A 27,981-nucleotide genomic window follows, 5' to 3' on the forward strand; every position below is an offset into this window, starting at 1 on the left:
TCATGTTTTTGAGGGTTTGTTTTTTGTTTGTTTGTTTTTGCAGGAGGTTAAATTAAAACATTTAAATCCTGAAAAATGTTTTATATGATTTGTGTTTCTGCTGTCAGAAAATTGCTTTCATTTCCAGCTAAATCAGGATTTATTAAAGATAGAAAACATATTTAGTCAGACTGGATTAAATCTGTTTCCCAGCAGGTTGAAACTATTTTCTCAGCTTGACAAGTTGGAGCAATAAAATAAAAACAGACCATTTTTAGCCATAAATATGTTTGTTTTTCTGCTCACTTATCTCCAATCATAACTCAATTTTAACCTGAAAGTATAAACTCCCTCTCTGTCATTAAGGCACCGTGGCGCCCGCGGCTCGTGGCGCCCCGCCGCTCTCCACTCTGATTGGTTGTTTGGGCTCGGTGGGCGGGGCCTGCGGGGACAATAGAGAGCGGCCTTAGGGAGGCTGATCCGCGGGCAGACGGTGCCGGGGATCCGCTCCAGCTCCGGACCGGAACGCCAGACGCCGCTGCCGCCGCAGGAGGAGCCGCGGCTGCGGTCAGAGGAGCCGCGGGACGCCGCCGGTTGGACGGACTGCTGCAGCTGCGATCAGGTCAAAGGCTTTTATTTCTGAACAGCTGATTGAGGAGCTGCAGCTTCGTGCAGCTTGTCTGTCTTTGTGTTTCATCCCCGCATCGTTTGATGTTTCGATCATCTCTGTGGATCCAGCAGCGCAGCAGCAGGTGCTGCAGCTGCTGACTGCTGCTGCAGCAGCTCTGCTCTCTGATTGAAGCGTCAATGTTCCAACATTTCCGGCCCTGGATCCGTTTCTGCTCCCGGACATGAAGCCGCTTTGTGTCTCAGATCTTCTGCAAAACCAGGAAAATCATCAAATCTGAAGCTAAAAATCCACCGGAATAAAATCTAATCTCATTAAATCCTCCAGATTTAATGAACCTTTGTTTATTGTTCAGCTTTAAACAGTTTGATCACTTTAGATTTTAAACTATTGAAAAACTTTTGAATAATCTTTTGATTTCATCCCAAGCTGAGGATCAGGACTAAAATGTGAAAACTTCAGTTTTTATTTTCGGCTTTATTACCTGGTTGAGTTTACAAACATTAACATTTTAAAATCATGAGGCAGCAGCACAAATATTCACCTCTGTTCTGCATCCAGTGTTTTTATTTCAAATTAAAAGCAGAAGCTAAGCATTTTAATTTTGAAGTTGTTTCCTAAAACATGGAGCCCATAAAGTTTCCTCTGAGTGGAGATCAGGTTCACCATGTTCAACCTGCACTGCTGGGCTTTAACTGGACCTTTTTGCTCATGCAGAAATATGTTCTGATCTGTAAGAAGCTTCATAAACTGAGCGTTGAAATGTTTCATATTAAAGCAGGAAAATTCAGGCAGCAACTTTCTGTTAGTTTTTCTTGCATCAGATGAAACTTTGTTAAAAAATGTGAAAGATCTCAAAGCGTCGTCGTGTCGTATTTCCTTTACTTCCTGATAAGACGTTTGGTTTTCTGGACTCTGATTGGTTTATTGACCTCCAGATTCAGGGTCAAAGTTTCTGATCTGAGTTCAGCTGAACTTTAACATCTTGAATGTTTCTGCTTTTTATGCAGATCTTTAAAACGCGGTTAGCTTCCAGGCGAGGCAGGATTAGCGTTTATACTTGACCAAACATTTGATGATCCGTTCTAGAACAAATCTGCTGTTCCTCTTCCAGATGTTTGTCATTTATTTGGTTGATGTGCTGAAGACGCTGCATCAACAAAGTATTTTTTTGCAAATATCTTGGCACTTTAAATAAAATGAAAATATAAAAGTGACTTTTCTTTTTCTTCGACCTCATTCTTAAACGGCATTTTGGGGGCCAAACAAACTCAGTGCAAGGGCCACAAATGGCCCCGGACCGCACTTTGGACACCCGATACAAACAAACAACCATAAACTCAAACACATTTTGATCATCCAGCAAGAGAACGATCCAAAGGCCACCATTATGGAGTGGCCTAGTCAAAGTCCAGACCGTAATGGTAGTTTGAAACATTTTGTTGTGAATTTTGCAGAAATGATTCAATATTTTAATGATTTTGTGTTTTTATGATGAGATTTTCTGATTCGGTGAAAATTTCTGCCAATCAGCATCAAGGAAAATAATCGCCGTCATTCCCAACGGTTCTGTTCTGTCGCTTCAGTCCAACTGAAGTCCGTTTGTCTAATCAAAGTCCAGTCCAGTCAGTGAGGCGTGAACGCCGGTCGACCTCTGACCTCTCGTCCTCCAAACCTTGTCTGGGTTGGAGGGGAACAGCTTGACTCAGAACCGCAGCAGCTGGACAAGTTGTGGGTCCAGTAGAACCGGGTCGGCCGGACGACGAGCCTCTGGATGTCAGACAGCAGAGAGAGAACGACGAGTCCCAGTTTATGGTTTTAAACTGGAAGAAGCACAAAGTGCTGATGAATCATTTTCCTTTATTTTTTCAGGCCTCTTAAGTTAAAACAACATCAAAGAGTTTATAGATCCTCTTGATGTGCATCTAGAAACACATCTGGGTTCAGGTCTGGGGTCCAGCCCCCCGCAGCCCCTTGCAGCCCCCTGCAGCCCCCTGCAGGCCTCTGCAGGCCCCCGCAGGCCTCTGCAGGCCCCCGCAGGCCCCCGCAGGCCCCCTCAGGCCCCCGCAGGCCTCTGCAGGCCCCCCCTCATCAGGCACCAGGTCTGAGCATCATGGCTGATCTTCGGCGCTGACATGAAGCTGCCTGAATCCCTCCGTGATGTGTTCACAGTACAGCGTTTCATCAGGAAACATGGCCGCTTCCTGTCCCTCTGTTCCCAAGGCGGCGTTCCCAAGGCGGCGTTCCCAGGGCGGCGTTCCCAGGGCGGCAGCCGGGGCGCAGTTGGCCCCCCGCTGGGAGCCGAGATAAACAGAAAACAGATCTTCATTAACGTTGTTTGACACAACAGCAGGTCGGAGGTCAGATGATTCATCCAAACTTTCTCAGGAAGTTCAAATTATTCCTTTATCTTGTTCCAACGGACAGCAGCGTAAGGAAAATCCCCCAGCATGCACCTCTTCCGTCCATAACTCGGCTTCAGACAGTCCAGTTTCCTTTGGATTCATTTCTGCCATCAGCTGGAATACCCAGAATGCTTCATGCTACAAGCTCCGCCCCTTTCTACTCCTCAATCACAGCAACTGTTTCCTGATTGGTTGGAGTCGGAGGGACGCCAGATAAAAGGGGCGGGGCTTATTAAAGTTAATTTACTCAGTTTGTTTACAGTTTTAACTTTAACTTCAAAGCACAAAACTGAAAAATCACATGAATGTTTTTAACTAAAGATCAGAATCTATTTTAAAATCTCATTTTATTTGAAATCTTTTCATGTTGGACTTAAAGCCTCATTGATGTGAAACCTGGTTTCACAATAAACAATAAACAATAAACACTTTCATGCTTTGTGCTGCTGAGGTGAGCCTTTCAACCTGCTGACTCACCAGAGCCAACCGGCCGCGCGCGTTTGTGTGTGTGTGTGTGTGTGTGTGTGTGTGTGTGTGTGTGTGATTGGACGCTGCAGTGGATTCTGCTGACTCATGGTCTTTATGTTTTAGTTGGATCTGATTCAGCAGAAACTTGTCAGGTTTTTATCGTTTTCATATCCAGGATAATAAATTGACTCTTGTTCAAAGATCAATATTAATTTCTGTATTGATCCTGTAGAATCCGAGTCTTTAATTCATTATGATAATTATAGTTATGATAAATAATTTGTCCATTTCTCGGAAAACAAGCAGAGATTTTGAGTAAAGAAATCTATTGAAATGTTTTTCTTAACGTATCAAAGCTGTTCTCTTGGACCGACCCGGTTCTGGAAATGTGACCCAAACGTATTTAGAGCTGCAACTATCGATTATTTTACCAATCAATTATTCTGACGATAAAATGAAAAATTTGTAAAAATTCTGCTCATTTTTTTTATTTTTACTGGAATTTTTTTGCATTAAAGGTGAAAATAAATATTTCATTTCCTCCATTTAATAATAAAATAAAGTTTTGGCTCCTTTAGTGAACATTTGATGATCAGTGAATCTGCAGCTAAATTTAATCCTAACATGAGAAATTCAGGTTTTTCTGATCAACTGATCAATAAATCTCAGAGCTTCAGTTTATTTTATAAATGAACTGATTAATATTTGGCTGGTTTTTATTTTTCACAGTTTTTAATTACTTCTCTTACAGAAAAAGTCTCCTGTTAACTAGTAATTGATTACTAATCAATACATCATAACTGGATCGATTAGTAATAATTTGATCGTTTCAGCCCCAAATTAATTTCTGGATAGTTTTTCTGCTCCCAGATGTTTTTTTAGCTCATCAAAAAATGTTTCTTCCTCTTTGGTTTCAAACTGTCAAAGTTCAGGATGTAAATATTATTATTATTATTATTATTATTATTATTATTATTATTAATAATAATAATAACTAAGCTGCTCACTCAGCTCTTCAGTCGATTTCTGTAAAATCAGTTCTGACATTTTCAGGGAAACAAACTGAAAATGGTTGTTTCTTGAAGTTGCTCCTGGTTGTTTCCTGAAGTTGCTCCTGGTTGTTTCCTAAAGTTGCTCCTGGTTGTTTCTTGAAGTTGCTCCTGGTGTTTCCTAAAGTTGCTCCTGGTTGTTTCTTGAAGTTGCTCCTGGTTGTTCCTGAAGTTGCTCCTGGTTGTTTCTTGAAGTTGCTCCTGGTTGTTTCTTGAAGTTGCTCCTGGTTGTTTCCTGAAGTGCTCCTGGTTGTTTCCTAAAGTTGCTCCTGGTTGTTTCCTAAAGTTGCTCCTGGTTGTTTCCTAAAGTTGCTCCTGGTTGTTTCCTGAAGTTGCTCCTGGTTGTTTCTTGAAGTTGCTCCTGGTTGTCTCCTGAAGTTGCTCCTGGTTGTTTCCTAAAGTTGCTCCTGGTTGTTTCCTAAAGTTGCTCTGGTTGTTTCCTAAAGTTGCTCCTGGTTGTTTCCTGAAGTTGCTCCTGGTTGTTTCCTAAAGTTGCTCCTGGTTGTTTCTTGAAGTTGCTCCTGGTTGTTTCCTGAAGTTGCTCCTGGTTGTTTCTTGAAGTTGCTCCTGGTTGTCTCCTGAAGTTGCTCCTGGTTGTTTCCTGAAGTTGCTCCTGGTTGTTTCCTAAAGTTGCTCCTGGTTGTTTCCTGAAGTTGCTCCTGGTGTTTCTTGAAGTTGCTCCTGGTTGTCTCCTGAAGTTGCTCCTGGTTGTTTCCTAAAGTTGCTCCTGGTTGTTTCCTAAAGTTGCTCCTGGTTGTTTCCTAAAGTTGCTCCTGGTTGTTTCCTGAAGTTGCTCCTGGTTGTTTCTTGAAGTTGCTCCTGGTTGTCTCCTGAAGTTGCTCCTGGTTTTCCTGAAGTTGCTCCTGGTTGTTTCCTAAAGTTGCTCCTGGTGTTTCCTAAAGTTGCTCCTGGTTGTTTCCTAAAGTTGCTCCTGGTTGTTTCTTGAAGTTGCTCCTGGTTGTTTCCTGAAGTTGCTCCTGGTTGTCTCCTGAAGTTGCTCCTGGTTGTTTCCTAAAGTTGCTCCTGGTGTTTCTTGAAGTTGCTCCTGGTTGTTTCCTGAAGTTGCTCCTGGTTGTTTCCTGAAGTTGCTCCTGGTTGTCTCCTGAAGTTGCTCCTGGTTGTCTCCTGAAGTTGCTCCTGGTTGTTTCCTGAAGTTGCTCCTGGTTGTTTTCTAAAGTTGCTCCTGGTTGTTTTCTAAAGTTGCTCCTGGTTGTTTTCTAAAGTTGCTCCTGGTTGTTTCCTGAAGTTGCTCCTGGTTGTTTCTTGAAGTTGCTCCTGGTTGTTTCTTGAAGTTGCTCCTGGTTGTTTCTTGAAGTTGCTCCTGGTTGTCTCCTGAAGTTGCTCCTGGTTGTCTCCTGAAGTTGCTCCTGGTTGTTTTCCTGAAGTTGCTCCTGGTTGTTTTCTAAAGTTGCTCCTGGTTTGTTTCCTGAAGTTGCTCCTGGTTGTTTCTTGAAGTTGCTCCTGGTTGTTTTCTAAAGTTGCTCCTGGTTGTTTCCTGAAGTTGCTCCTGGTTGTCTCCTGAAGTTGCTCCTGGTTGTCTCCTGAAGTTGCTCCTGGTTGTTTCCTGAAGTGCTCCTGGTTGTTTCCTAAAGTTGCTCCTGGTTGTTTCCTGAAGTTGCTCCTGGTTGTTTCCTAAAGTTGCTCCTGGTTGTTTCCTGAAGTTGCTCCTGGTTGTTTCCTGAAGTTGCTCCTGGTTGTTTCTTGAAGTTGCTCCTGGTTGTTTCCTGAAGTTGCTCCTGGTTGTTTCCTAAAGTTGCTCCTGGTTGTTTCCTGAAGTTGCTCCTGGTTGTTTCCTGAAGTTGCTCCTGGTTGTTTCTTGAAGTTGCTCCTGGTTGTTTCCTGAAGTTGCTCCTGGTTGTTTCCTAAAGTTGCTCCTGGTTGTTTCTAAAGTTGCTCCTGGTTGTTTCCTGAAGTTGCTCCTGGTTGTTTCCTGAAGTTGCTCCTGGTTGTCTCCTGAAGTTGCTCCTGGTTGTTTCCTGAAGTTGCTCCTGGTTGTTTTCTAAAGTTGCTCCTGGTTGTTTTCTAAAGTTGCTCCTGGTTGTTTCCTGAAGTTGCTCCTGGTGTTTCTTGAAGTTGCTCCTGGTTGTTTCTTGAAGTTGCTCCTGGTTGTTTCTTGAAGTTGCTCCTGGTTGTCTCCGAAGTTGCTCCTGGTTGTCTCCTGAAGTTGCTCCTGGTTGTTTCCTGAAGTTGCTCCTGGTTGTTTTCTAAAGTGCTCCTGGTTGTTTCCTGAAGTTGCTCCTGGTTGTTTCTTGAAGTTGCTCCTGGTTGTTTCTTGAAGTTGCTCCTGGTTGTTTCTTGAAGTTGCTCCTGGTTGTCTCCTGAAGTTGCTGGTTGTCTCCTGAAGTTGCTCCTGGTTGTTTCCTGAAGTTGCTCCTGGTTGTTTTCTAAAGTTGCTCCTGGTTGTTTCCTGAAGTTGCTCCTGGTTGTTTCTTGAAGTTGCTCCTGGTTGTTTTCTGAAGTTTGCTCCTGGTTGTTTCCTGAAGTTGCTCCTGGTTGTCTCCTGAAGTTGCTCCTGGTTGTCTCCTGAAGTTGCTCCTGGTTGTTTCCTGAAGTTGCTCCTGGTTGTTTTCCTAAAGTGCTCCTGGTTGTTTCCTGAAGTGCTCCTGGTTGTTTCCTGAAGTTGCTCCTGTTGTTTTCCTGAAGTTGCTCCTGGTTGTTTCCTGAAGTTGCTCCTGGTTGTTTCTGAAGTTGCTGGTTGTTTCCTGAAGTTGCTCCTGGTTTGTCTAAAGTTGCTCCTGGTTGTTTTCCTGAAGTTGCTCCTGGTTGTTTCCTGAAGTTGCTCCTGGTTGTTTCTTGAAGTTGCTCCTGGTTGTTTCCTGAAGTTGCTCCTGGTTGTTTCCTAAAGTTGCTCCTGGTTGTTTCCTGAAGTTGCTCCTGGTTGTTTCCTGAAGTTGCTCCTGGTTGTTCCTGAAGTTGCTCCTGGTTGTTTCCTGAAGTTGCTCCTGGTTGTTTTCTAAAGTTGCTCCTGGTTGTTTTCTGAAGTTGCTCCTGGTTGTTTCCTGAAGTTGCTCCTGGTTGTTTCTTGAAGTTGCTCCTGGTTGTTTCTGAAGTTGCTCCTGGTTGTTTCTGAAGTTGCTCCTGGTTGTTTCCTGAAGTTGCTCCTGGTTGTTTCCTGAAGTTGCTCCTGGTTGTTTCCTGAAGTTGCTCCTGGTTGTTTCCTGAAGTTGCTCCTGGTTGTTTCCTGAAGTTGCTCCTGGTTGTTTCTGAAGTTGCTCCTGGTTGTTTCCTGAAGTTGCTCCTGGTTGTTTCCTGAAGTTGCTCCTGGTTGTTTCCTGAAGTTGCTCCTGGTTGTTTCCTGAAGTTGCTCCTGGTTGTTTCTGAAGTTGCTCCTGGTTGTTTCCTGAAGTTGCTCCTGGTTGTTTCCTGAAGTTGCTCCTGGTTGTTTCCTGAAGTTGCTCCTGGTTGTTTCTAAAGTTGCTCCTGGTTGTTTCTGAAGTTGCTCCTGGTTGTTTCCTGAAGTTGCTCCTGGTTGTTTCTGAAGTTGCTCCTGGTTGTTTCCTGAAGTTGCTCCTGGTTGTTTCCTGAAGTTGCTCCTGGTTGTTTCTTGAAGTTGCTCCTGGTTGTTCCTGAAGTTGCTCCTGGTTGTTTCCTGAAGTTGCTCCTGGTTGTTTCTTGAAGTTGCTCCTGGTTGTTTCCTGAAGTTGCTCCTGGTTGTTTCCTGAAGTTGCTCCTGGTTGTTTCTTGAAGTTGCTCCTGGTTGTCTCCTGAAGTTGCTCCTGGTTGTCTCCTGAAGTTGCTCCTGGTTGTTTCCTGAAGTTGCTCCTGGTTGTTTCTAAAGTTGCTCCTGGTTGTTTCCTGAAGTTGCTCCTGGTTGTTTCTTGAAGTTGCTCCTGGTTGTTTCTGAAGTTGCTCCTGGTTGTTTCCTAAAGTTGCTCCTGGTTGTTTCCTGAAGTTGCTCCTGGTTGTTTCTTGAAGTTGCTCCTGGTTGTTTCCTGAAGTTGCTCCTGGTTGTTTCCTGAAGTTGCTCCTGGTTGTTTCTGAAGTTGCTCCTGGTTGTTTCCTGAAGTTGCTCCTGGTTGTTTCCTGAAGTTGCTCCTGGTTGTTTCCTGAAGTTGCTCCTGGTTGTTTCCTGAAGTTGCTCCTGGTTGTTTCCTGAAGTTGCTCCTGGTTGTTTCCTGAAGTTGCTCCTGGTTGTTTCTGAAGTTGCTCCTGGTTGTTTCCTGAAGTTGCTCCTGGTTGTTTCCTGAAGTTGCTCCTGGTTGTTTCTGAAGTTGCTCCTGGTTGTTTCTGAAGTTGCTCCTGGTTGTTTCCTGAAGTTGCTCCTGGTTGTTTCCTGAAGTTGCTCCTGGTTGTTTCCTGAAGTTGCTCCTGGTTGTTTCCTGAAGTTGCTCCTGGTTGTTTCTGAAGTTGCTCCTGGTTGTTTCTAAGTTGCTCCTGGTTGTTTCCTGAAGTTGCTCCTGGTTGTTTCCTGAAGTTGCTCCTGGTTGTTTCTGAAGTTGCTCCTGGTTGTTTCTGAAGTTGCTCCTGGTTGTTTCCTGAAGTTGCTCCTGGTTGTTTCCTGAAGTTGCTCCTGGTTGTTTCCTGAAGTTGCTCCTGGTTGTTTCTGAAGTTGCTCCTGGTTGTTTCCTGAAGTTGCTCCTGGTTGTTTCTGAAGTTGCTCCTGGTTGTTTCTGAAGTTGCTCCTGGTTGTTTCCTGAAGTTGCTCCTGGTTGTCTCCTGAAGTTGCTCCTGGTTGTTTCCTGAAGTTGCTCCTGGTTGTTTCCTGAAGTTGCTCCTGGTTGTTTCCTGAAGTTGCTCCTGGTTGTTTCCTGAAGTTGCTCCTGGTTGTTTCCTGAAGTTGCTCCTGGTTGTTTCCTGAAGTTGCTCCTGGTTGTTTCTGAAGTTGCTCCTGGTTGTTTCCTGAAGTTGCTCCTGGTTGTTTCCTAAAGTTGCTCCTGGTTGTTTCCTGAAGTTGCTCCTGGTTGTTTCCTGAAGTTGCTCCTGGTTGTTTCCTGAAGTTGCTCCTGGTTGTTTCCTGAAGTTGCTCCTGGTTGTTTCCTGAAGTTGCTCCTGGTTGTTTCCTAAGTTGCTCCTGGTTGTTTCTGAAGTTGCTCCTGGTTGTTTCCTGAAGTTGCTCCTGGTTGTTTCCTGAAGTTGCTCCTGGTTGTTTCCTGAAGTTGCTCCTGGTTGTTTCCTAAAGTTGCTCCTGGTTGTTTCCTGAAGTTGCTCCTGGTTGTTTCTGAAGTTGCTCCTGGTTGTTTCCTTGAAGTTGCTCCTGGTTGTTTCCTGAAGTTGCTCCTGGTTGTTTCCTGAAGTTGCTCCTGGTTGTTTCTTGAAGTTGCTCCTGGTTGTTTCCTGAAGTTGCTCCTGGTTGTTTCCTGAAGTTGCTCCTGGTTGTTTCTGAAGTTGCTCCTGGTTGTTTCCTGAAGTTGCTCCTGGTTGTTTCCTGAAGTTGCTCCTGGTTGTTTCTTGAAGTTGCTCCTGGTTGTTTCCTGAAGTTGCTCCTGGTTGTTTCCTGAAGTTGCTCCTGGTTGTTTCCTGAAGTTGCTCCTGGTTGTTTCCTGAAGTTGCTCCTGGTTGTTTCTGAAGTTGCTCCTGGTTGTTTCTGAAGTTGCTCCTGGTTGTTTCTGAAGTTGCTCCTGGTTGTTTCCTGAAGTTGCTCCTGGTTGTTTCTTGAAGTTGCTCCTGGTTGTTTCCTGAAGTTGCTCCTGGTTGTTTCTGAAGTTGCTCCTGGTTGTTTCCTGAAGTTGCTCCTGGTTGTTTCTGAAGTTGCTCCTGGTTGTTTCCTGAAGTTGCTCCTGGTTGTTTCTGAAGTTGCTCCTGGTTGTTTCCTGAAGTTGCTCCTGGTTGTTTCCTGAAGTTGCTCCTGGTTGTTTCTTGAAGTTGCTCCTGGTTTTCCTGAAGTTGCTCCTGGTTGTTTCCTGAAGTTGCTCCTGGTTGTTTCCTGAAGTTGCTCCTGGTTGTTTCTGAAGTTGCTCCTGGTTGTTTCCTGAAGTTGCTCCTGGTTGTTTCCTGAAGTTGCTCCTGGTTGTTTCTGAAGTTGCTCCTGGTTGTTTCCTGAAGTTGCTCCTGGTTGTTTCCTGAAGTTGCTCCTGGTTGTTTCTTGAAGTTGCTCCTGGTTGTTTCCTGAAGTTGCTCCTGGTTGTTTCCTGAAGTTGCTCCTGGTTGTTTCCTGAAGTTGCTCCTGGTTGTTTCTTGAAGTTGCTCCTGGTTGTTTCCTGAAGTTGCTCCTGGTTGTTTCCTGAAGTTGCTCCTGGTTGTTTCTTGAAGTTGCTCCTGGTTGTTTCCTGAAGTTGCTCCTGGTTGTTTCCTGAAGTTGCTCCTGGTTGTTTCCTGAAGTTGCTCCTGGTTGTTTCCTGAAGTTGCTCCTGGTTGTTTCCTGAAGTTGCTCCTGGTTGTTTCCTGAAGTTGCTCCTGGTTGTTTCCTGAAGTTGCTCCTGGTTGTTTCCTGAAGTTGCTCCTGGTTGTTTCTGAAGTTGCTCCTGGTTGTTTCTGAAGTTGCTCCTGGTTGTTTCCTGAAGTTGCTCCTGGTTGTTTCCTGAAGTTGCTCCTGGTTGTTTCCTGAAGTTGCTCCTGGTTGTTTCCTGAAGTTGCTCCTGGTTGTTTCTGAAGTTGCTCCTGGTTGTTTCCTGAAGTTGCTCCTGGTTGTTTCCTGAAGTTGCTCCTGGTTGTTTCTGAAGTTGCTCCTGGTTGTTTCTGAAGTTGCTCCTGGTTGTTTCTGAAGTTGCTCCTGGTTGTTTCCTGAAGTTGCTCCTGGTTGTTTCCTGAAGTTGCTCCTGGTTGTTTCCTGAAGTTGCTCCTGGTTGTTTTCTGAAGTTGCTCCTGGTTGTTTCTGAAGTTGCTCCTGGTTGTTTCTGAAGTTGCTCCTGGTTGTTTCTGAAGTTGCTCCTGGTTGTTTCTGAAGTTGCTCCTGGTTGTTTCTGAAGTTGCTCCTGGTTGTTTCCTGAAGTTGCTCCTGGTTGTTTCCTGAAGTTGCTCCTGGTTGTTTCCTGAAGTTGCTCCTGGTTGTTTCCTGAAGTTGCTCCTGGTTGTTTCTGAAGTTGCTCCTGGTTGTTTCCTGAAGTTGCTCCTGGTTGTTTCCTGAAGTTGCTCCTGGTTGTTTCCTGAAGTTGCTCCTGGTTGTTTCCTGAAGTTGCTCCTGGTTGTTTCCTGAAGTTGCTCCTGGTTGTTTCCTGAAGTTGCTCCTGGTTGTTTCCTGAAGTTGCTCCTGGTTGTTTCCTGAAGTTGCTCCTGGTTGTTTCTGAAGTTGCTCCTGGTTGTTTCCTGAAGTTGCTCCTGGTTGTTTCCTGAAGTTGCTCCTGGTTGTTTCCTAAAGTTGCTCCTGGTTGTTTCCTGAAGTTGCTCCTGGTTGTTTCCTGAAGTTGCTCCTGGTGTTTTTTTGCTCCTGGTTTTTCTGAATTCCTGTTGCTTCCTGTTTTTTTTGATTCTTTTGTTTCCTGTTTGTTGTTTCCTAAAGTTGCTCCTGGTTGTTTCCTGAAGTTGCTCCTTGTTTCCTGAAGTTGCTCCTGGTTGTTTCCTAAAGTTGCTCCTGGTTGTTTCCTGAAGTTGCTCCTGGTTGTTTCCTAAAGTTGCTCCTGGTTGTTTCTTGAAGTTGCTCCTGGTTGTTTCCTGAAGTTGCTCCTGGTTGTTTCTTGAAGTTGCTCCTGGTTGTTTCTTGAAGTTGCTCCTGGTTGTCTCCTGAAGTTGCTCCTGGTTGTTTCCTAAAGTTGCTCCTGGTTGTTTCTTGAAGTTGCTCCTGGTTGTTTCCTGAAGTTGCTCCTGGTTGTTTCTTGAAGTTGCTCCTGGTTGTTTCCTAAAGTTGCTCCTGGTTGTTTCTTGAAGTTGCTCCTGGTTGTTTCCTGAAGTTGCTCCTGGTTGTTTCCTAAAGTTGCTCCTGGTTGTTTCTTGAAGTTGCTCCTGGTTGTCTCCTGAAGTTGCTCCTGGTTGTTTTCTAAAGTTGCTCCTGGTTGTTTCCTAAGTTGCTCCTGGTTGTTTCCTGAAGTTGCTCCTGGTTGTTTCCTAAAGTTGCTCCTGGTTGTTTTCTAAAGTTGCTCCTGGTTGTTTCCTAAAGTTGCTCCTGGTTGTTTCCTGAAGTTGCTCCTGGTTGTTTCTTGAAGTTGCTCCTGGTTGTTTCCTAAAGTTGCTCCTGGTTGTTTCCTGAAGTTGCTCCTGGTTGTCTCCTGAAGTTGCTCCTGGTTGTTTCTTGAAGTTGCTCCTGGTTGTTTCCTGAAGTTGCTCCTGATTGTTTCCTGAAGTTGCTCCTGGTTGTTTCCTAAAGTTGCTCCTGGTTGTTTCCTGAAGTTGCTCCTGGTTGTCTCCTCAAGTTGCTCCTGGTTGTTTCTTGAAGTTGCTCCTGGTTGTTTCCTGAAGTTGCTCCTGATTGTTTCCTGAAGTTGCTCCTGGTTGTTTCCTAAAGTTGCTCCTGGTTGTTTCCTGAAGTTGCTCCTGGTTGTCTCCTCAAGTTGCTCCTGGTTGTTTCTTGAAGTTGCTCCTGGTTGTTTCCTGAAGTTGCTCCTGGTTGTTTCCTAAAGTTGCTCCTGGTTGTTTCCTGAAGTTGCTCCTGGTTGTTTCCTGAAGTTGCTCCTGGTTGTTTCCTGAAGTTGCTCCTGGTTGTTTCCTAAAGTTGCTCCTGGTTGTTTCCTGAAGTTGCTCCTGGTTGTTTCCTAAAGTTGCTCCTGGTTGTTTCTTGAAGTTGCTCCTGGTTGTCTCCTGAAGTTGCTCCTGGTTGTTTCTTGAAGTTGCTCCTGGTTGTTTCTTGAAGTTGCTCCTGGTTGTCTCCTGAAGTTGCTCCTGGTTGTTTCCTGAAGTTGCTCCTGGTTGTCTCCTGAAGTTGCTCCTGGTTGTTTCCTAAAGTTGCTCCTGGTTGTTTCTTGAAGTTGCTCCTGGTTGTCTCCTGAAGTTGCTCCTGGTTGTTTCTTGAAGTTGCTCCTGGTTGTTTCTTGAAGTTGCTCCTGGTTGTCTCCTGAAGTTGCTCCTGGTTGTTTCCTGAAGTTGCTCCTGGTTGTTTCCTAAAGTTGCTCCTGGTTGTTTCCTAAAGTTGCTCCTGGTTGTTTCCTGAAGTTGCTCCTGGTTGTTTCCTAAAGTTGCTCCTGGTTGTTTCCTGAAGTTGCTCCTGGTTGTTTCCTGAAGTTGCTCCTGGTTGTTTCTTGAAGTTGCTCCTGGTTGTTTCCTGAAGTTGCTCCTGGTTGTTTCCTGAAGTTGCTCCTGGTTGTTTCCTAAAGTTGCTCCTGGTTGTTTCTTGAAGTTGCTCCTGGTTGTTTCCTGAAGTGGCTCCTGGTTGTTTCTTGAAGTTGCTCCTTTGTTGTTTCCTGAAGTTGCTCCTGGTTGTTTCTTGAAGTTGCTCCTGGTTGTTTCCTGAAGTTGCTCCTGGTTGTTTCTTGAAGTTGCTCCTGGTTGTTTCCTGAAGTTGCTCCTGGTTGTTTCCTAAAGTTGCTCCTGGTTGTTTCCTGAAGTTGCTCCTGGTTGTTTCTTGAAGTTGCTCCTGGTTGTTTCCTGAAGTTGCTCCTGGTTGTTTCTTGAAGTTGCTCCTGGTTGTTTCCTGAAGTTGCTCCTGGTTGTTTCCTAAAGTTGCTCCTGGTTGTTTCTTGAAGTTGCTCCTGGTTGTTTCCTGAAGTTGCTCCTGGTTGTTTCCTGAAGTTGCTCCTGGTTGTTTCCTAAAGTTGCTCCTGGTTGTTTCTTGAAGTTGCTCCTGGTTGTTTCTTGAAGTTGCTCCTGGTTGTTTCCTGAAGTTGCTCCTGGTTGTTTCCTGAAGTTGCTCCTGGTTGTTTCCTGAAGTTGCTCCTGGTTGTTTCCTAAAGTTGCTCCTGGTTGTTTCCTGAAGTTGCTCCTGGTTGTTTCCTGAAGTTGCTCCTGGTTGTTTCTTGAAGTTGCTCCTGGTTGTTTCCTGAAGTTGCTCCTGGTTGTTTCCTAAAGTTGCTCCTGGTTGTTTCCTAAAGTTGCTCCTGGTTGTTTCCTGAAGTTGCTCCTGGTTGTTTCCTGAAGTTGCTCCTGGTTGTTTCTTGAAGTTGCTCCTGGTTGTTTCCTGAAGTTGCTCCTGGTTGTTTCCTAAAGTTGCTCCTGGTTGTTTCTTGAAGTTGCTCCTGGTTGTCTCCTGAAGTTGCTCCTGGTTGTTTCCTGAAGTTGCTCCTGGTTGTTTCCTAAAGTTGCTCCTGGTTGTTTCCTAAAGTTGCTCCTGGTTGTTTCCTGAAGTTGCTCCTGGTTGTTTCCTGAAGTTGCTCCTGGTTGTTTCTTGAAGTTGCTCCTGGTTGTTTCCTGAAGTTGCTCCTGGTTGTTTCCTAAAGTTGCTCCTGGTTGTTTCTTGAAGTTGCTCCTGGTTGTTTCCTGAAGTTGCTCCTGGTTGTTTCTTGAAGTTGCTCCTGGTTGTTTCTTGAAGTTGCTCCTGGTTGTCTCTGAAGTTGCTCCTGGTTGTTTCCTAAAGTTGCTCCTGGTTGTTTCTTGAAGTTGCTCCTGGTTGTTTCCTGAAGTTGCTCCTGGTTGTTTCTTGAAGTTGCTCCTGGTTGTTTCCTAAAGTTGCTCCTGGTTGTTTCTTGAAGTTGCTCCTGGTTGTTTCCTGAAGTTGCTCCTGGTTGTTTCTTGAAGTTGCTCCTGGTTGTTTCTTGAAGTTGCTCCTGGTTGTTTCCTAAAGTTGCTCCTGGTTGTTTCTTGAAGTTGCTCCTGGTTGTTTCCTAAAGTTGCTCCTGGTTGTTTCCTGAAGTTGCTCCTGGTTGTCTCCTGAAGTTGCTCCTGGTTGTTTCTTGAAGTTGCTCCTGGTTGTTTCCTGAAGTTGCTCCTGATTGTTTCCTGAAGTTGCTCCTGGTTGTTTCTTGAAGTTGCTCCTGGTTGTTTCCTGAAGTTGCTCCTGGTTGTTTCCTGAAGTTGCTCCTGGTTGTTTCTTGAAGTTGCTCCTGGTTGTTTCTTGAAGTTGCTCCTGGTTGTTTCCTGAAGTTGCTCCTGGTTGTTTCCTGAAGTTGCTCCTGGTTGTTTCTTGAAGTTGCTCCTGGTTGTTTCCTAAAGTTGCTCCTGGTTGTTTCCTGAAGTTGCTCCTGGTTGTTTCTTGAAGTTGCTCCTGGTTGTTTCCTGAAGTTGCTCCTGGTTGTTTCCTAAAGTTGCTCCTGGTTGTTTCCTGAAGTTGCTCCTGGTTGTTTCCTGAAGTTGCTCCTGGTTGTTTCCTGAAGTTGCTCCTGGTTGTTTTCTAAAGTTGCTCCTGGTTGTCTCCTGAAGTTGCTCCTGGTTGTTTCCTGAAGTTGCTCCTGGTTGTTTTCTAAAGTTGCTCCTGGTTGTTTCTTGAAGTTGCTCCTGGTTGTTTCCTAAAGTTGCTCATGGTTGTTTCCTGAAGTTGCTCCTGGTTGTTTCCTGAAGTTGCTCCTGGTTGTTTCCTGAAGTTGCTCCTGGTTGTTTTCTAAAGTTGCTCCTGGTTGTTTTCTAAAGTTGCTCCTGGTTGTTTCCTGAAGTTGCTCCTGGTTGTTTCTTGAAGTTGCTCCTGGTTGTTTCTTGAAGTTGCTCCTGGTTGTTTCTTGAAGTTGCTCCTGGTTGTCTCCTGAAGTTGCTCCTGGTTGTCTCCTGAAGTTGCTCCTGGTTGTTTCCTGAAGTTGCTCCTGGTTGTTTTCTAAAGTTGCTCCTGGTTGTTTCCTGAAGTTGCTCCTGGTTGTTTCTTGAAGTTGCTCCTGGTTGTTTCTTGAAGTTGCTCCTGGTTGTTTCCTGAAGTTGCTCCTGGTTGTTTCCTGAAGTTGCTCCTGGTTGTTTCCTGAAGTTGCTCCTGGTTGTTTCCTAAAGTTGCTCCTGGTTGTTTCCTGAAGTTGCTCCTGGTTGTTTCCTGAAGTTGCTCCTGGTTGTTTCTTGAAGTTGCTCCTGGTTGTTTCCTGAAGTTGCTCCTGGTTGTTTCCTAAAGTTGCTCCTGGTTGTTTCCTAAAGTTGCTCCTGGTTGTTTCCTGAAGTTGCTCCTGGTTGTTTCCTGAAGTTGCTCCTGGTTGTTTCTTGAAGTTGCTCCTGGTTGTTTCCTGAAGTTGCTCCTGGTTGTTTCCTAAAGTTGCTCCTGGTTGTTTCTTGAAGTTGCTCCTGGTTGTCTCCTGAAGTTGCTCCTGGTTGTTTCCTGAAGTTGCTCCTGGTTGTTTCCTAAAGTTGCTCCTGGTTGTTTCCTAAAGTTGCTCCTGGTTGTTTCCTGAAGTTGCTCCTGGTTGTTTCCTGAAGTTGCTCCTGGTTGTTTCCTAAAGTTGCTCCTGGTTGTTTCCTGAAGTTGCTCCTGGTTGTTTCCTAAAGTTGCTCCTGGTTGTTTCTTGAAGTTGCTCCTGGTTGTTTCCTGAAGTTGCTCCTGGTTGTTTCTTGAAGTTGCTCCTGGTTGTTTCTTGAAGTTGCTCCTGGTTGTCTCCTGAAGTTGCTCCTGGTTGTTTCCTAAAGTTGCTCCTGGTTGTTTCTTGAAGTTGCTCCTGGTTGTTTCCTGAAGTTGCTCCTGGTTGTTTCTTGAAGTTGCTCCTGGTTGTTTCCTAAAGTTGCTCCTGGTTGTTTCTTGAAGTTGCTCCTGGTTGTTTCCTGAAGTTGCTCCTGGTTGTTTCTTGAAGTTGCTCCTGGTTGTTTCTTGAAGTTGCTCCTGGTTGTTTCCTAAAGTTGCTCCTGGTTGTTTCTTGAAGTTGCTCCTGGTTGTCCTGAAGTTGCTCCTGGTTGTTTTCTAAAGTTGCTCCTGGTTGTTTCCTAAAGTTGCTCCTGGTTGTTTCCTGAAGTTGCTCCTGGTTGTTTCCTAAAGTTGCTCCTGGTTGTTTTCTAAAGTTGCTCCTGGTTGTTTCCTAAAGTTGCTCCTGGTTGTTTCCTGAAGTTGCTCCTGGTTGTTTCTTGAAGTTGCTCCTGGTTGTTTCCTAAAGTTGCTCCTGGTTGTTTCCTGAAGTTGCTCCTGGTTGTCTCCTGAAGTTGCTCCTGGTTGTTTCTTGAAGTTGCTCCTGGTTGTTTCCTGAAGTTGCTCCTGATTGTTTCCTGAAGTTGCTCCTGGTTGTTTCCTAAAGTTGCTCCTGGTTGTTTCCTGAAGTTGCTCCTGGTTGTCTCCTCAAGTTGCTCCTGGTTGTTTCTTGAAGTTGCTCCTGGTTGTTTCCTGAAGTTGCTCCTGATTGTTTCCTGAAGTTGCTCCTGGTTGTTTCCTAAAGTTGCTCCTGGTTGTTTCCTGAAGTTGCTCCTGGTTGTCTCCTCAAGTTGCTCCTGGTTGTTTCTTGAAGTTGCTCCTGGTTGTTTCCTGAAGTTGCTCCTGGTTGTTTCCTAAAGTTGCTCCTGGTTGTTTCCTGAAGTTGCTCCTGGTTGTTTCCTGAAGTTGCTCCTGGTTGTTTCCTGAAGTTGCTCCTGGTTGTTTCCTAAAGTTGCTCCTGGTTGTTTCCTGAAGTTGCTCCTGGTTGTTTCCTAAAGTTGCTCCTGGTTGTTTCTTGAAGTTGCTCCTGGTTGTCTCCTGAAGTTGCTCCTGGTTGTTTCTTGAAGTTGCTCCTGGTTGTTTCTTGAAGTTGCTCCTGGTTGTCTCCTGAAGTTGCTCCTGGTTGTTTCCTGAAGTTGCTCCTGGTTGTCTCCTGAAGTTGCTCCTGGTTGTTTCCTAAAGTTGCTCCTGGTTGTTTCTTGAAGTTGCTCCTGGTTGTCTCCTGAAGTTGCTCCTGGTTGTTTCTTGAAGTTGCTCCTGGTTGTTTCTTGAAGTTGCTCCTGGTTGTCTCCTGAAGTTGCTCCTGGTTGTTTCCTGAAGTTGCTCCTGGTTGTTTCCTAAAGTTGCTCCTGGTTGTTTCCTAAAGTTGCTCCTGGTTGTTTCCTGAAGTTGCTCCTGGTTGTTTCCTAAAGTTGCTCCTGGTTGTTTCCTGAAGTTGCTCCTGGTTGTTTCCTGAAGTTGCTCCTGGTTGTTTCTTGAAGTTGCTCCTGGTTGTTTCCTGAAGTTGCTCCTGGTTGTTTCCTGAAGTTGCTCCTGGTTGTTTCCTAAAGTTGCTCCTGGTTGTTTCTTGAAGTTGCTCCTGGTTGTTTCCTGAAGTGGCTCCTGGTTGTTTCTTGAAGTTGCTCCTTTGTTGTTTCCTGAAGTTGCTCCTGGTTGTTTCTTGAAGTTGCTCCTGGTTGTTTCCTGAAGTTGCTCCTGGTTGTTTCTTGAAGTTGCTCCTGGTTGTTTCCTGAAGTTGCTCCTGGTTGTTTCCTAAAGTTGCTCCTGGTTGTTTCCTGAAGTTGCTCCTGGTTGTTTCTTGAAGTTGCTCCTGGTTGTTTCCTGAAGTTGCTCCTGGTTGTTTCTTGAAGTTGCTCCTGGTTGTTTCCTGAAGTTGCTCCTGGTTGTTTCCTAAAGTTGCTCCTGGTTGTTTCTTGAAGTTGCTCCTGGTTGTTTCCTGAAGTTGCTCCTGGTTGTTTCCTGAAGTTGCTCCTGGTTGTTTCCTAAAGTTGCTCCTGGTTGTTTCTTGAAGTTGCTCCTGGTTGTTTCTTGAAGTTGCTCCTGGTTGTTTCCTGAAGTTGCTCCTGGTTGTTTCCTGAAGTTGCTCCTGGTTGTTTCCTGAAGTTGCTCCTGGTTGTTTCCTAAAGTTGCTCCTGGTTGTTTCCTGAAGTTGCTCCTGGTTGTTTCCTGAAGTTGCTCCTGGTTGTTTCTTGAAGTTGCTCCTGGTTGTTTCCTGAAGTTGCTCCTGGTTGTTTCCTAAAGTTGCTCCTGGTTGTTTCCTAAAGTTGCTCCTGGTTGTTTCCTGAAGTTGCTCCTGGTTGTTTCCTGAAGTTGCTCCTGGTTGTTTCTTGAAGTTGCTCCTGGTTGTTTCCTGAAGTTGCTCCTGGTTGTTTCCTAAAGTTGCTCCTGGTTGTTTCTTGAAGTTGCTCCTGGTTGTCTCCTGAAGTTGCTCCTGGTTGTTTCCTGAAGTTGCTCCTGGTTGTTTCCTAAAGTTGCTCCTGGTTGTTTCCTAAAGTTGCTCCTGGTTGTTTCCTGAAGTTGCTCCTGGTTGTTTCCTGAAGTTGCTCCTGGTTGTTTCTTGAAGTTGCTCCTGGTTGTTTCCTGAAGTTGCTCCTGGTTGTTTCCTAAAGTTGCTCCTGGTTGTTTCTTGAAGTTGCTCCTGGTTGTTTCCTGAAGTTGCTCCTGGTTGTTTCTTGAAGTTGCTCCTGGTTGTTTCTTGAAGTTGCTCCTGGTTGTCTCCTGAAGTTGCTCCTGGTTGTTTCCTAAAGTTGCTCCTGGTTGTTTCTTGAAGTTGCTCCTGGTTGTTTCCTGAAGTTGCTCCTGGTTGTTTCTTGAAGTTGCTCCTGGTTGTTTCCTAAAGTTGCTCCTGGTTGTTTCTTGAAGTTGCTCCTGGTTGTTTCCTGAAGTTGCTCCTGGTTGTTTCTTGAAGTTGCTCCTGGTTGTTTCTTGAAGTTGCTCCTGGTTGTTTCCTAAAGTTGCTCCTGGTTGTTTCTTGAAGTTGCTCCTGGTTGTCTCCTGAAGTTGCTCCTGGTTGTTTTCTAAAGTTGCTCCTGGTTGTTTCCTAAAGTTGCTCCTGGTTGTTTCCTGAAGTTGCTCCTGGTTGTTTCCTAAAGTTGCTCCTGGTTGTTTTCTAAAGTTGCTCCTGGTTGTTTCCTAAAGTTGCTCCTGGTTGTTTCCTGAAGTTGCTCCTGGTTGTTTCTTGAAGTTGCTCCTGGTTGTTTCCTAAAGTTGCTCCTGGTTGTTTCCTGAAGTTGCTCCTGGTTGTCTCCTGAAGTTGCTCCTGGTTGTTTCTTGAAGTTGCTCCTGGTTGTTTCCTGAAGTTGCTCCTGATTGTTTCCTGAAGTTGCTCCTGGTTGTTTCCTAAAGTTGCTCCTGGTTGTTTCCTGAAGTTGCTCCTGGTTGTCTCCTCAAGTTGCTCCTGGTTGTTTCTTGAAGTTGCTCCTGGTTGTTTCCTGAAGTTGCTCCTGATTGTTTCCTGAAGTTGCTCCTGGTTGTTTCCTAAAGTTGCTCCTGGTTGTTTCCTGAAGTTGCTCCTGGTTGTCTCCTCAAGTTGCTCCTGGTTGTTTCTTGAAGTTGCTCCTGGTTGTTTCCTGAAGTTGCTCCTGGTTGTTTCCTAAAGTTGCTCCTGGTTGTTTCCTGAAGTTGCTCCTGGTTGTTTCCTGAAGTTGCTCCTGGTTGTTTCCTGAAGTTGCTCCTGGTTGTTTCCTAAAGTTGCTCCTGGTTGTTTCCTGAAGTTGCTCCTGGTTGTTTCCTAAAGTTGCTCCTGGTTGTTTCTTGAAGTTGCTCCTGGTTGTCTCCTGAAGTTGCTCCTGGTTGTTTCTTGAAGTTGCTCCTGGTTGTTTCTTGAAGTTGCTCCTGGTTGTCTCCTGAAGTTGCTCCTGGTTGTTTCCTGAAGTTGCTCCTGGTTGTCTCCTGAAGTTGCTCCTGGTTGTTTCCTAAAGTTGCTCCTGGTTGTTTCTTGAAGTTGCTCCTGGTTGTCTCCTGAAGTTGCTCCTGGTTGTTTCTTGAAGTTGCTCCTGGTTGTTTCTTGAAGTTGCTCCTGGTTGTCTCCTGAAGTTGCTCCTGGTTGTTTCCTGAAGTTGCTCCTGGTTGTTTCCTAAAGTTGCTCCTGGTTGTTTCCTAAAGTTGCTCCTGGTTGTTTCCTGAAGTTGCTCCTGGTTGTTTCCTGAAGTTGCTCCTGGTTGTTTCCTGAAGTTGCTCCTGGTTGTTTCTTGAAGTTGCTCCTGGTTGTTTCCTGAAGTTGCTCCTGGTTGTTTCCTGAAGTTGCTCCTGGTTGTTTCTTGAAGTTGCTCCTGGTTGTTTCCTGAAGTTGCTCCTGGTTGTTTCCTGAAGTTGCTCCTGGTTGTTTCCTAAAGTTGCTCCTGGTTGTTTCCTGAAGTTGCTCCTGGTTGTTTCCTGAAGTTGCTCCTGGTTGTTTCTTGAAGTTGCTCCTGGTTGTTTCCTGAAGTTGCTCCTGGTTGTTTCCTGAAGTTGCTCCTGGTTGTTTCCTAAAGTTGCTCCTGGTTGTTTCTTGAAGTTGCTCCTGGTTGTTTCCTGAAGTTGCTCCTGGTTGTTTCTTGAAGTTGCTCCTTTGTTGTTTCCTGAAGTTGCTCCTGGTTGTTTCTTGAAGTTGCTCCTGGTTGTTTCCTGAAGTTGCTCCTGGTTGTTTCTTGAAGTTGCTCCTGGTTGTTTCCTGAAGTTGCTCCTGGTTGTTTCCTAAAGTTGCTCCTGGTTGTTTCCTGAAGTTGCTCCTGGTTGTTTCTTGAAGTTGCTCCTGGTTGTTTCCTGAAGTTGCTCCTGGTTGTTTCTTGAAGTTGCTCCTGGTTGTTTCCTGAAGTTGCTCCTGGTTGTTTCCTAAAGTTGCTCCTGGTTGTTTCTTGAAGTTGCTCCTGGTTGTTTCCTGAAGTTGCTCCTGGTTGTTTCCTGAAGTTGCTCCTGGTTGTTTCCTGAAGTTGCTCCTGGTTGTTTCCTAAAGTTGCTCCTGGTTGTTTCCTGAAGTTGCTCCTGGTTGTTTCTTGAAGTTGCTCCTGGTTGTTTCCTGAAGTTGCTCCTGGTTGTTTCCTAAAGTTGCTCCTGGTTGTTTCCTAAAGTTGCTCCTGGTTGTTTCCTGAAGTTGCTCCTGGTTGTTTCCTGAAGTTGCTCCTGGTTGTTTCTTGAAGTTGCTCCTGGTTGTTTCTTGAAGTTGCTCCTGGTTGTTTCCTGAAGTTGCTCCTGGTTGTCTCCTGAAGTTGCTCCTGGTTGTTTCTTGAAGTTGCTCCTGGTTGTTTCCTGAAGTTGCTCCTGGTTGTTTCCTGAAGTTGCTCCTGGTTGTTTCCTGAAGTTGCTCCTGGTTGTTTCCTAAAGTTGCTCCTGGTTGTTTCCTGAAGTTGCTCCTGGTTGTTTCCTAAAGTTGCTCCTGGTTGTTTCTTGAAGTTGCTCCTGGTTGTTTCTTGAAGTTGCTCCTGGTTGTTTCCTGAAGTTGCTCCTGGTTGTCTCCTGAAGTTGCTCCTGGTTGTTTCTTGAAGTTGCTCCTGGTTGTTTCATGAAGTTGCTCCTGGTTGTTTCCTGAAGTTGCTCCTGGTTGTTTCCTGAAGTTGCTCCTGGTTGTCTCCTGAAGTTGCTCCTGGTTGTTTCCTAAAGTTGCTCCTGGTTGTTTCTTGAAGTTGCTCCTGGTTGTTTCCTAAAGTTGCTCCTGGTTGTTTCTTGAAGTTGCTCCTGGTTGTTTCCTGAAGTTGCTCCTGGTTGTTTCTTGAAGTTGCTCCTGGTTGTTTCCTGAAGTTGCTCCTGGTTGTTTCTTGAAGTTGCTCCTGGTTGTTTCTTGAAGTTGCTCCTGGTTGTTTCCTGAAGTTGCTCCTGGTTGTTTCTTGAAGTTGCTCCTGGTTGTTTCCTGAAGTTGCTCCTGGTTGTTTCTTGAAGTTGCTCCTTTGTTGTTTCCTGAAGTTGCTCCTGGTTGTTTCTTGAAGTTGCTCCTGGTTGTTTCTTGAAGTTGCTCCTGGTTGTTTCCTGAAGTTGCTCCTGGTTGTTTCCTAAAGTTGCTCCTGGTTGTTTCCTGAAGTTGCTCCTGGTTGTTTCTCGAAGTTGCTCCTGGTTGTTTCCTGAAGTTGCTCCTGGTTGTTTCTTGAAGTTGCTCCTGGTTGTTTCCTAAAGTTGCTCCTGGTTGTTTCTCGAAGTTGCTCCTGGTTGTTTCTCGAAGTTGCTCCTGGTTGTTTCCTGAAGTTGCTCCTGGTTGTTTCCTGAAGTTGCTCCTGGTTGTTTCCTAAAGTTGCTCCTGGTTGTTTCTTGAAGTTGCTCCTGGTTGTTTCCTGAAGTTGCTCCTGGTTGTTTCCTAAAGTTGCTCCTGGTTGTTTCCTGAAGTTGCTCCTGGTTGTTTCTTGAAGTTGCTCCTGGTTGTCTCCTGAAGTTGCTCCTGGTTGTTTCCTGAAGTTGCTCCTGGTTGTTTCCTGAAGTTGCTCCTGGTTGTTTCCTAAAGTTGCTCCTGGTTGTTTCCTGAAGTTGCTCCTGGTTGTTTCTTGAAGTTGCTCCTGGTTGTTTCCTGAAGTTGCTCCTGGTTGTTTCCTGAAGTTGCTCCTGGTTGTTTCTTGAAGTTGCTCCTGGTTGTTTCCTGAAGTTGCTCCTGGTTGTTTCCTAAAGTTGCTCCTGGTTGTTTCCTAAAGTTGCTCCTGGTTGTTTCCTGAAGTTGCTCCTGGTTGTTTCCTGAAGTTGCTCCTGGTTGTCTCCTGAAGTTGCTCCTGGTTGTTTCTTGAAGTTGCTCCTGGTTGTTTCCTGAAGTTGCTCCTGGTTGCCTCCTGAAGTTGCTCCTGGTTGTTTCTTGAAGTTGCTCCTGGTTGTTTCCTGAAGTTGCTCCTGGTTGTTTCCTGAAGTTGCTCCTGGTTGTTTCCTGAAGTTGCTCCTGGTTGTCTCCTGAAGTTGCTCCTGGTTGTTTCTTGAAGTTGCTCCTGGTTGTTTCCTGAAGTTGCTCCTGGTTGTTTCCTAAAGTTGCTCCTGGTTGTTTCCTGAAGTTGCTCCTGGTTGTTTCTTGAAGTTGCTCCTGGTTGTTTCCTGAAGTTGCTCCTGGTTGTTTCTTGAAGTTGCTCCTGGTTGTTTCCTGAAGTTGCTCCTGGTTGTTTCCTAAAGTTGCTCCTGGTTGTTTCCTGAAGTTGCTCCTGGTTGTTTCTTGAAGTTGCTCCTGGTTGTTTCTTGAAGTTGCTCCTGGTTGTCTCCTGAAGTTGCTCCTGGTTGTTTCTTGAAGTTGCTCCTGGTTGTTTCTTGAAGTTGCTCCTGGTTGTTTCCTGAAGTTGCTCCTGGTTGTTTCCTGAAGTTGCTCCTGGTTGTTTCTTGAAGTTGCTCCTGGTTGTTTCCTGAAGTTGCTCCTGGTTGTTTCCTGAAGTTGCTCCTGGTTGTTTCTTGAAGTTGCTCCTGGTTGTTTCTTGAAGTTGCTCCTGGTTGTTTCCTAAAGTTGCTCCTGGTTGTTTCCTAAAGTTGCTCCTGGTTGTTTCCTGAAGTTGCTCCTGGTTGTTTCCTAAAGTTGCTCCTGGTTGTTTTCTGAAGTTGCTCCTTGTTTCTGCTGCAGGAGGAACTTTTGGTCTGAATGTTAAGTTTGCAGAATGGTTTAGTCAAATCATCAAACTGTTTTTACCAGAACAAATTAACAACCTAGGTTGCTTTGGCAACTAAAACAACCAAAACTGGATGGAGGAAACATTGAAATAAATAAAAACTGTAACATTTGTTTCTGTGTTTATAGATTATTTATGATCTTTTTGTCTTGGCGTCTCGTTGATCAGCAGAAAGACGGATCAGAACTTCTCCACACATTAAATAAAAAATAAAATGTTTAAAGAATCACATTTTGTTGTGGCTGTTAAAGTTTTATGGCATTCATATTTCCATGCTTGCAGCAAAACAAGTTTTTTTTTTTCTTTGGTTTAAATTGTTCCAATTGAAGGAAGTTTTGTTGTTGGTAAAAAAAATCTTTGAAAAGTCCAAAAAACTGGACTTTGCTCACCGTCCTGCTCCGTCTGCAGACCGACGTCCCGACCCGACGGCACAATGAACCCGGCGCCGCCCGGCTGCCGCTCGCCCGCCGCCGCCCTGGAGGAGCTGCAGCTGATCGCGGCTCAGAACCTGGAGACGCTGGACATCAGCCGGTACTACCGGGTGCTCCGGGAGCTGGGCCAGGGGACCTACGGGAAGGTGGACCTGGTCATCCACAAGACCCGAGGTGGGCGCGCGCTGCCGCCGGGGGAGAAAAGCTCCTGATCTGATGAATCTGCAGAACGACCTGATTGGCCCTTTTATTATATAATTATTATTATATAATACAGAAAACAGGTTGTAAAGAAATGACTTCTGATCAATTAAAGAATTCTTCATCAGCAGACACTAGTTGATTGTGACACTGAAACGAGAGAATTGGCCTCAGCTGAGTCAGCGCTACGACGTTCAGCATGTTAGAACTCTTAATGTTCCTGTTTCTGACCAATCAGAAGACTGCTGGATTCTTCATCTCGATTGTAATCTGGTTGGTTTCTGGCGGTGAGGCGGATCCACCAGCAGCTGCTCCCTAATGGTCCGGTTCCTCTCCAGGTACCAAGATGGCACTGAAGTTCCTGAGGAAGAAGAGCACCAAGCTGAAGAGCTTCCTGCGGGAGTACAGCGTGTCGCTCTACCTGTCGCCCTGCCCCTTCATCATCAACATGTACGGCATCGCCTTCCAGACTGACGACTGCTACATCTTCGCCCAGGAGTTCGCGCCGGCGGGCGATCTGTTCGACATCATCCCGCCGCAGGTCAGAGAAAACTCACCCGTTAAAACTCGATTCACAGAGAGCAGGAATGCAGGATATTTATGGAAAACACTGATATAGAGAAGCAGGTAAAAAGTTACTGCACCAAAAACAACCAATCAGAGCCAGGAGGCGGGGCTTAGCGCTGCCAATTAGTTTCCTGTTCTCACTGTTTGGTTTGAGATGGAGCAGTGATGATGTTGTGGGTTTTGTTGGACCAGTCCAGTAAAAATGTATTAAACCAAGTTGCATGGCTGTTGCATTAAACCCGACATGGCCGCTCAGTGGGCGTGTCCCGTTGACCTGCTGCTCTGGGTCCAGGTGGGACTTCCTGAGGCCGTGGCGAAGCGCTGCGTCCACCAGGTGGCCATCGCCCTAGACTACCTGCACTGTAAGCAGCTGGTCCACCGGGACATCAAACCGGAGAACGTTCTCATCTTCGACACCGAGTGCAGAAAGGTCAAGCTGTCGGACTTCGGCATGACGCGGCGCGCCGGCTCTCCGGTGAACCGCGTCAGCGGCACCATCCCGTACACGGCGCCGGAGCTGTGCGACGCGGCGCGTCACGACGGATTCGGCGTGGACTTTAGCACGGACGTGTGGGCGTTCGGCGTGTTGCTCTTCTGCATGCTGACGGGGAACTTCCCCTGGGAGAAGGCCATGGAGAACGACGCCTTCTACGAGGAGTTCGCCCGCTGGCAGCGCCGCCGCTCCGGCGCCGCGCCGTCGCAGTGGCGCCGCTTCACTGACGAAGCTCTGCGGATGTTTCTCCGCCTGCTGTCCATCGAGCAGCAGCGCCGCTGCGCCGTCAAAGACGTCTTCAGCTACTTCAGCCACTGCTGGATGTTGGACACGGAGGACGGCGGCGCGGCGACTGCCGACGCCGTGGACGTCAGCGCGTCTTCGTCGGAGGAGGACGCGCTGGTGGACAGGCTGCAGCAGCACAGCCTGTCGCCCGGGTCCGGCTTCACGATCGCCCGCTTCGCCGCCAACGGCGAGCGGGTCAACAGAACCAGCGCCGACAGGGGGCGGATCCTGGTGACCACGCCCATCGAGATCTGCGTGTAGCGCCGCAGCCGCCTGTTGGCGCGCGCGCAGACGCCGAAGATTTCCCCGACGTGATGACGTCATGACAGAAGAGCAGGAAGGAGGCGCCAGAAAATGGCCGCCAGCCTTTTGAAGCTTCAGCGCCGAACCGAGCCGAGAACCCTGTGACGTCAGCTCAGTCCGGAAACCAGCAAGAACCAGTGTAACCGGGTTCTGCTTCACACCACTGTACCAGGCCGACCCAAGTAACCCCTCGACTCTGCGTTGTGTAGATGTTTTAATGAAGACCAGGAGTTCTGGGTGAACAGGCAGTTTATTTCCTGAATGAGAACAGATCGGGTTGGAATCAATGCAATGGTTCAGCTTCCCTCAGCACACTCTCGTGCAGCTTCCATAGACTGGCACTGATTACAGTACATTAATATTTTAACATTCAATAAAAAATACAATAATAAATGATGTACCTGAATGAGAACAGATCGGGTTGGAATCAATGCAATGGTTCAGCTTCCCTCAGCACACTACAACAGAGCGTCATGTTGACTTTAACTTAGCACAGAAAGTGTTTTACAAAATATTAACAAAACTAAAAGTGCAAAATTGATGCCAGGCACACAAATCATAAATAGTAGTTGCACACTATTGATGTAAGTTATTAAGAATGATACTTTATGTGTTTCTAACACTTTTCCGTGCTGTTTGCTGAGGAATGAAACTCACCTCTCGTGCAGCTTCCATAGACTGGCACTGATTACAGAGGCCAGCAACATATAACCAGCCACACAGAGAGGAGGCGCTATTTCCCATTGCACTGATAATATATAAAGCAAGTGGGATCCTACAACATAAACTCTGTTACACCAGAACATAAAAGACGTGATGAAAACTGTGACTCATGTTTCTTTGAAGTGAAGCTTTATTGATCAGATTAATATATTTATTGATTTGTGGCAGAAAAGATCTTAAGTTTATTTTCTCTGAAGGAAATAAAAATCTGTACTTTGGTCGTAAAACGTTTTGACGTCGTTTACGTCTCATGTTAACCAACCGCCAGTCCTCCCAGTCCTCCCAGTTCGTCTGAGGAAAAAAAAGTCTCTGTGATTAAAGTCTCATTGAAAACAAAAGGAGCAGAGAACCGTCTGGATTTTCCTTTTCCTGTTTACGAAATCAAATATGAAATTATTTGTGCTTTTTGTGAGAACCTGGACAGGAAGTGAGGTTTGTTGTAGCCGGAAGTGAAGCGCCTGTGACGGATTTCCGTTAAAAGTTTCCTGCCTCGTGGAAAAACGTTTCTTCTTTTCGTTTCTGTGTTTCTTGCATGATGTTTCGTCTCTGTGGCATTTCTGGAAATAAAACCTAAAATAAAAACAACTTCCTGTCTTTGCTGTTTTTATTCAGTTTTCTCAAAGTCAAATCAAAACATGAATAAAAGTTATGGAGAAAA

At 45.7% G+C, this 27,981-nt stretch overlaps 1 protein-coding gene across 2 annotated transcripts; it reads left to right on the plus strand.

Annotated features, from left to right (window-relative positions):
• The first annotated feature begins 34 nt into the window (after positions 1-34).
• LOC129373777 (serine/threonine-protein kinase SBK1-like) lies at positions 35-27,908 on the plus strand. Of its 2 annotated transcripts, XM_055051861.1 has the most exons (4): positions 35-601; positions 24,729-24,925; positions 25,291-25,493; positions 25,812-27,908. In XM_055051861.1, exons 2-4 carry the CDS (start codon positions 24,754-24,756, stop codon positions 26,556-26,558), a joined length of 1,122 nt encoding a protein of 373 aa, XP_054907836.1. In that variant the 5' UTR covers positions 35-601; positions 24,729-24,753; the 3' UTR covers positions 26,559-27,908. The 2 variants fall into 2 exon arrangements, with proteins under 2 accessions (XP_054907836.1, XP_054907837.1); XM_055051862.1 differs by lacking the exon at positions 35-601 and having other exon boundaries at positions 24,480-24,925.
• The last annotated feature ends 73 nt before the right edge of the window (positions 27,909-27,981 follow it).

This window comes from Poeciliopsis prolifica, unplaced genomic scaffold (assembly GCF_027474105.1).
Source record: "Poeciliopsis prolifica strain line A6 unplaced genomic scaffold, Auburn_PproV2 SCAFFOLD034, whole genome shotgun sequence".
NCBI classification, from domain to species: Eukaryota; Metazoa; Chordata; class Actinopteri; order Cyprinodontiformes; family Poeciliidae; genus Poeciliopsis; species Poeciliopsis prolifica.

Coding starts and splice junctions, on each gene's coding strand:
- LOC129373777 (XM_055051861.1), top strand. CDS start 24,754: ATGAACCCGGCGCCGCCCGGCTGCCGCTCGCCCGCCGCCGCCCTGGAG. Junction 24,926..25,290: donor GGTCATCCACAAGACCCGAG/GTGGGCGCGCGC, acceptor GTTCCTCTCCAG/GTACCAAGATGGCACTGAAG. Junction 25,494..25,811: donor TCGACATCATCCCGCCGCAG/GTCAGAGAAAAC, acceptor CTCTGGGTCCAG/GTGGGACTTCCTGAGGCCGT.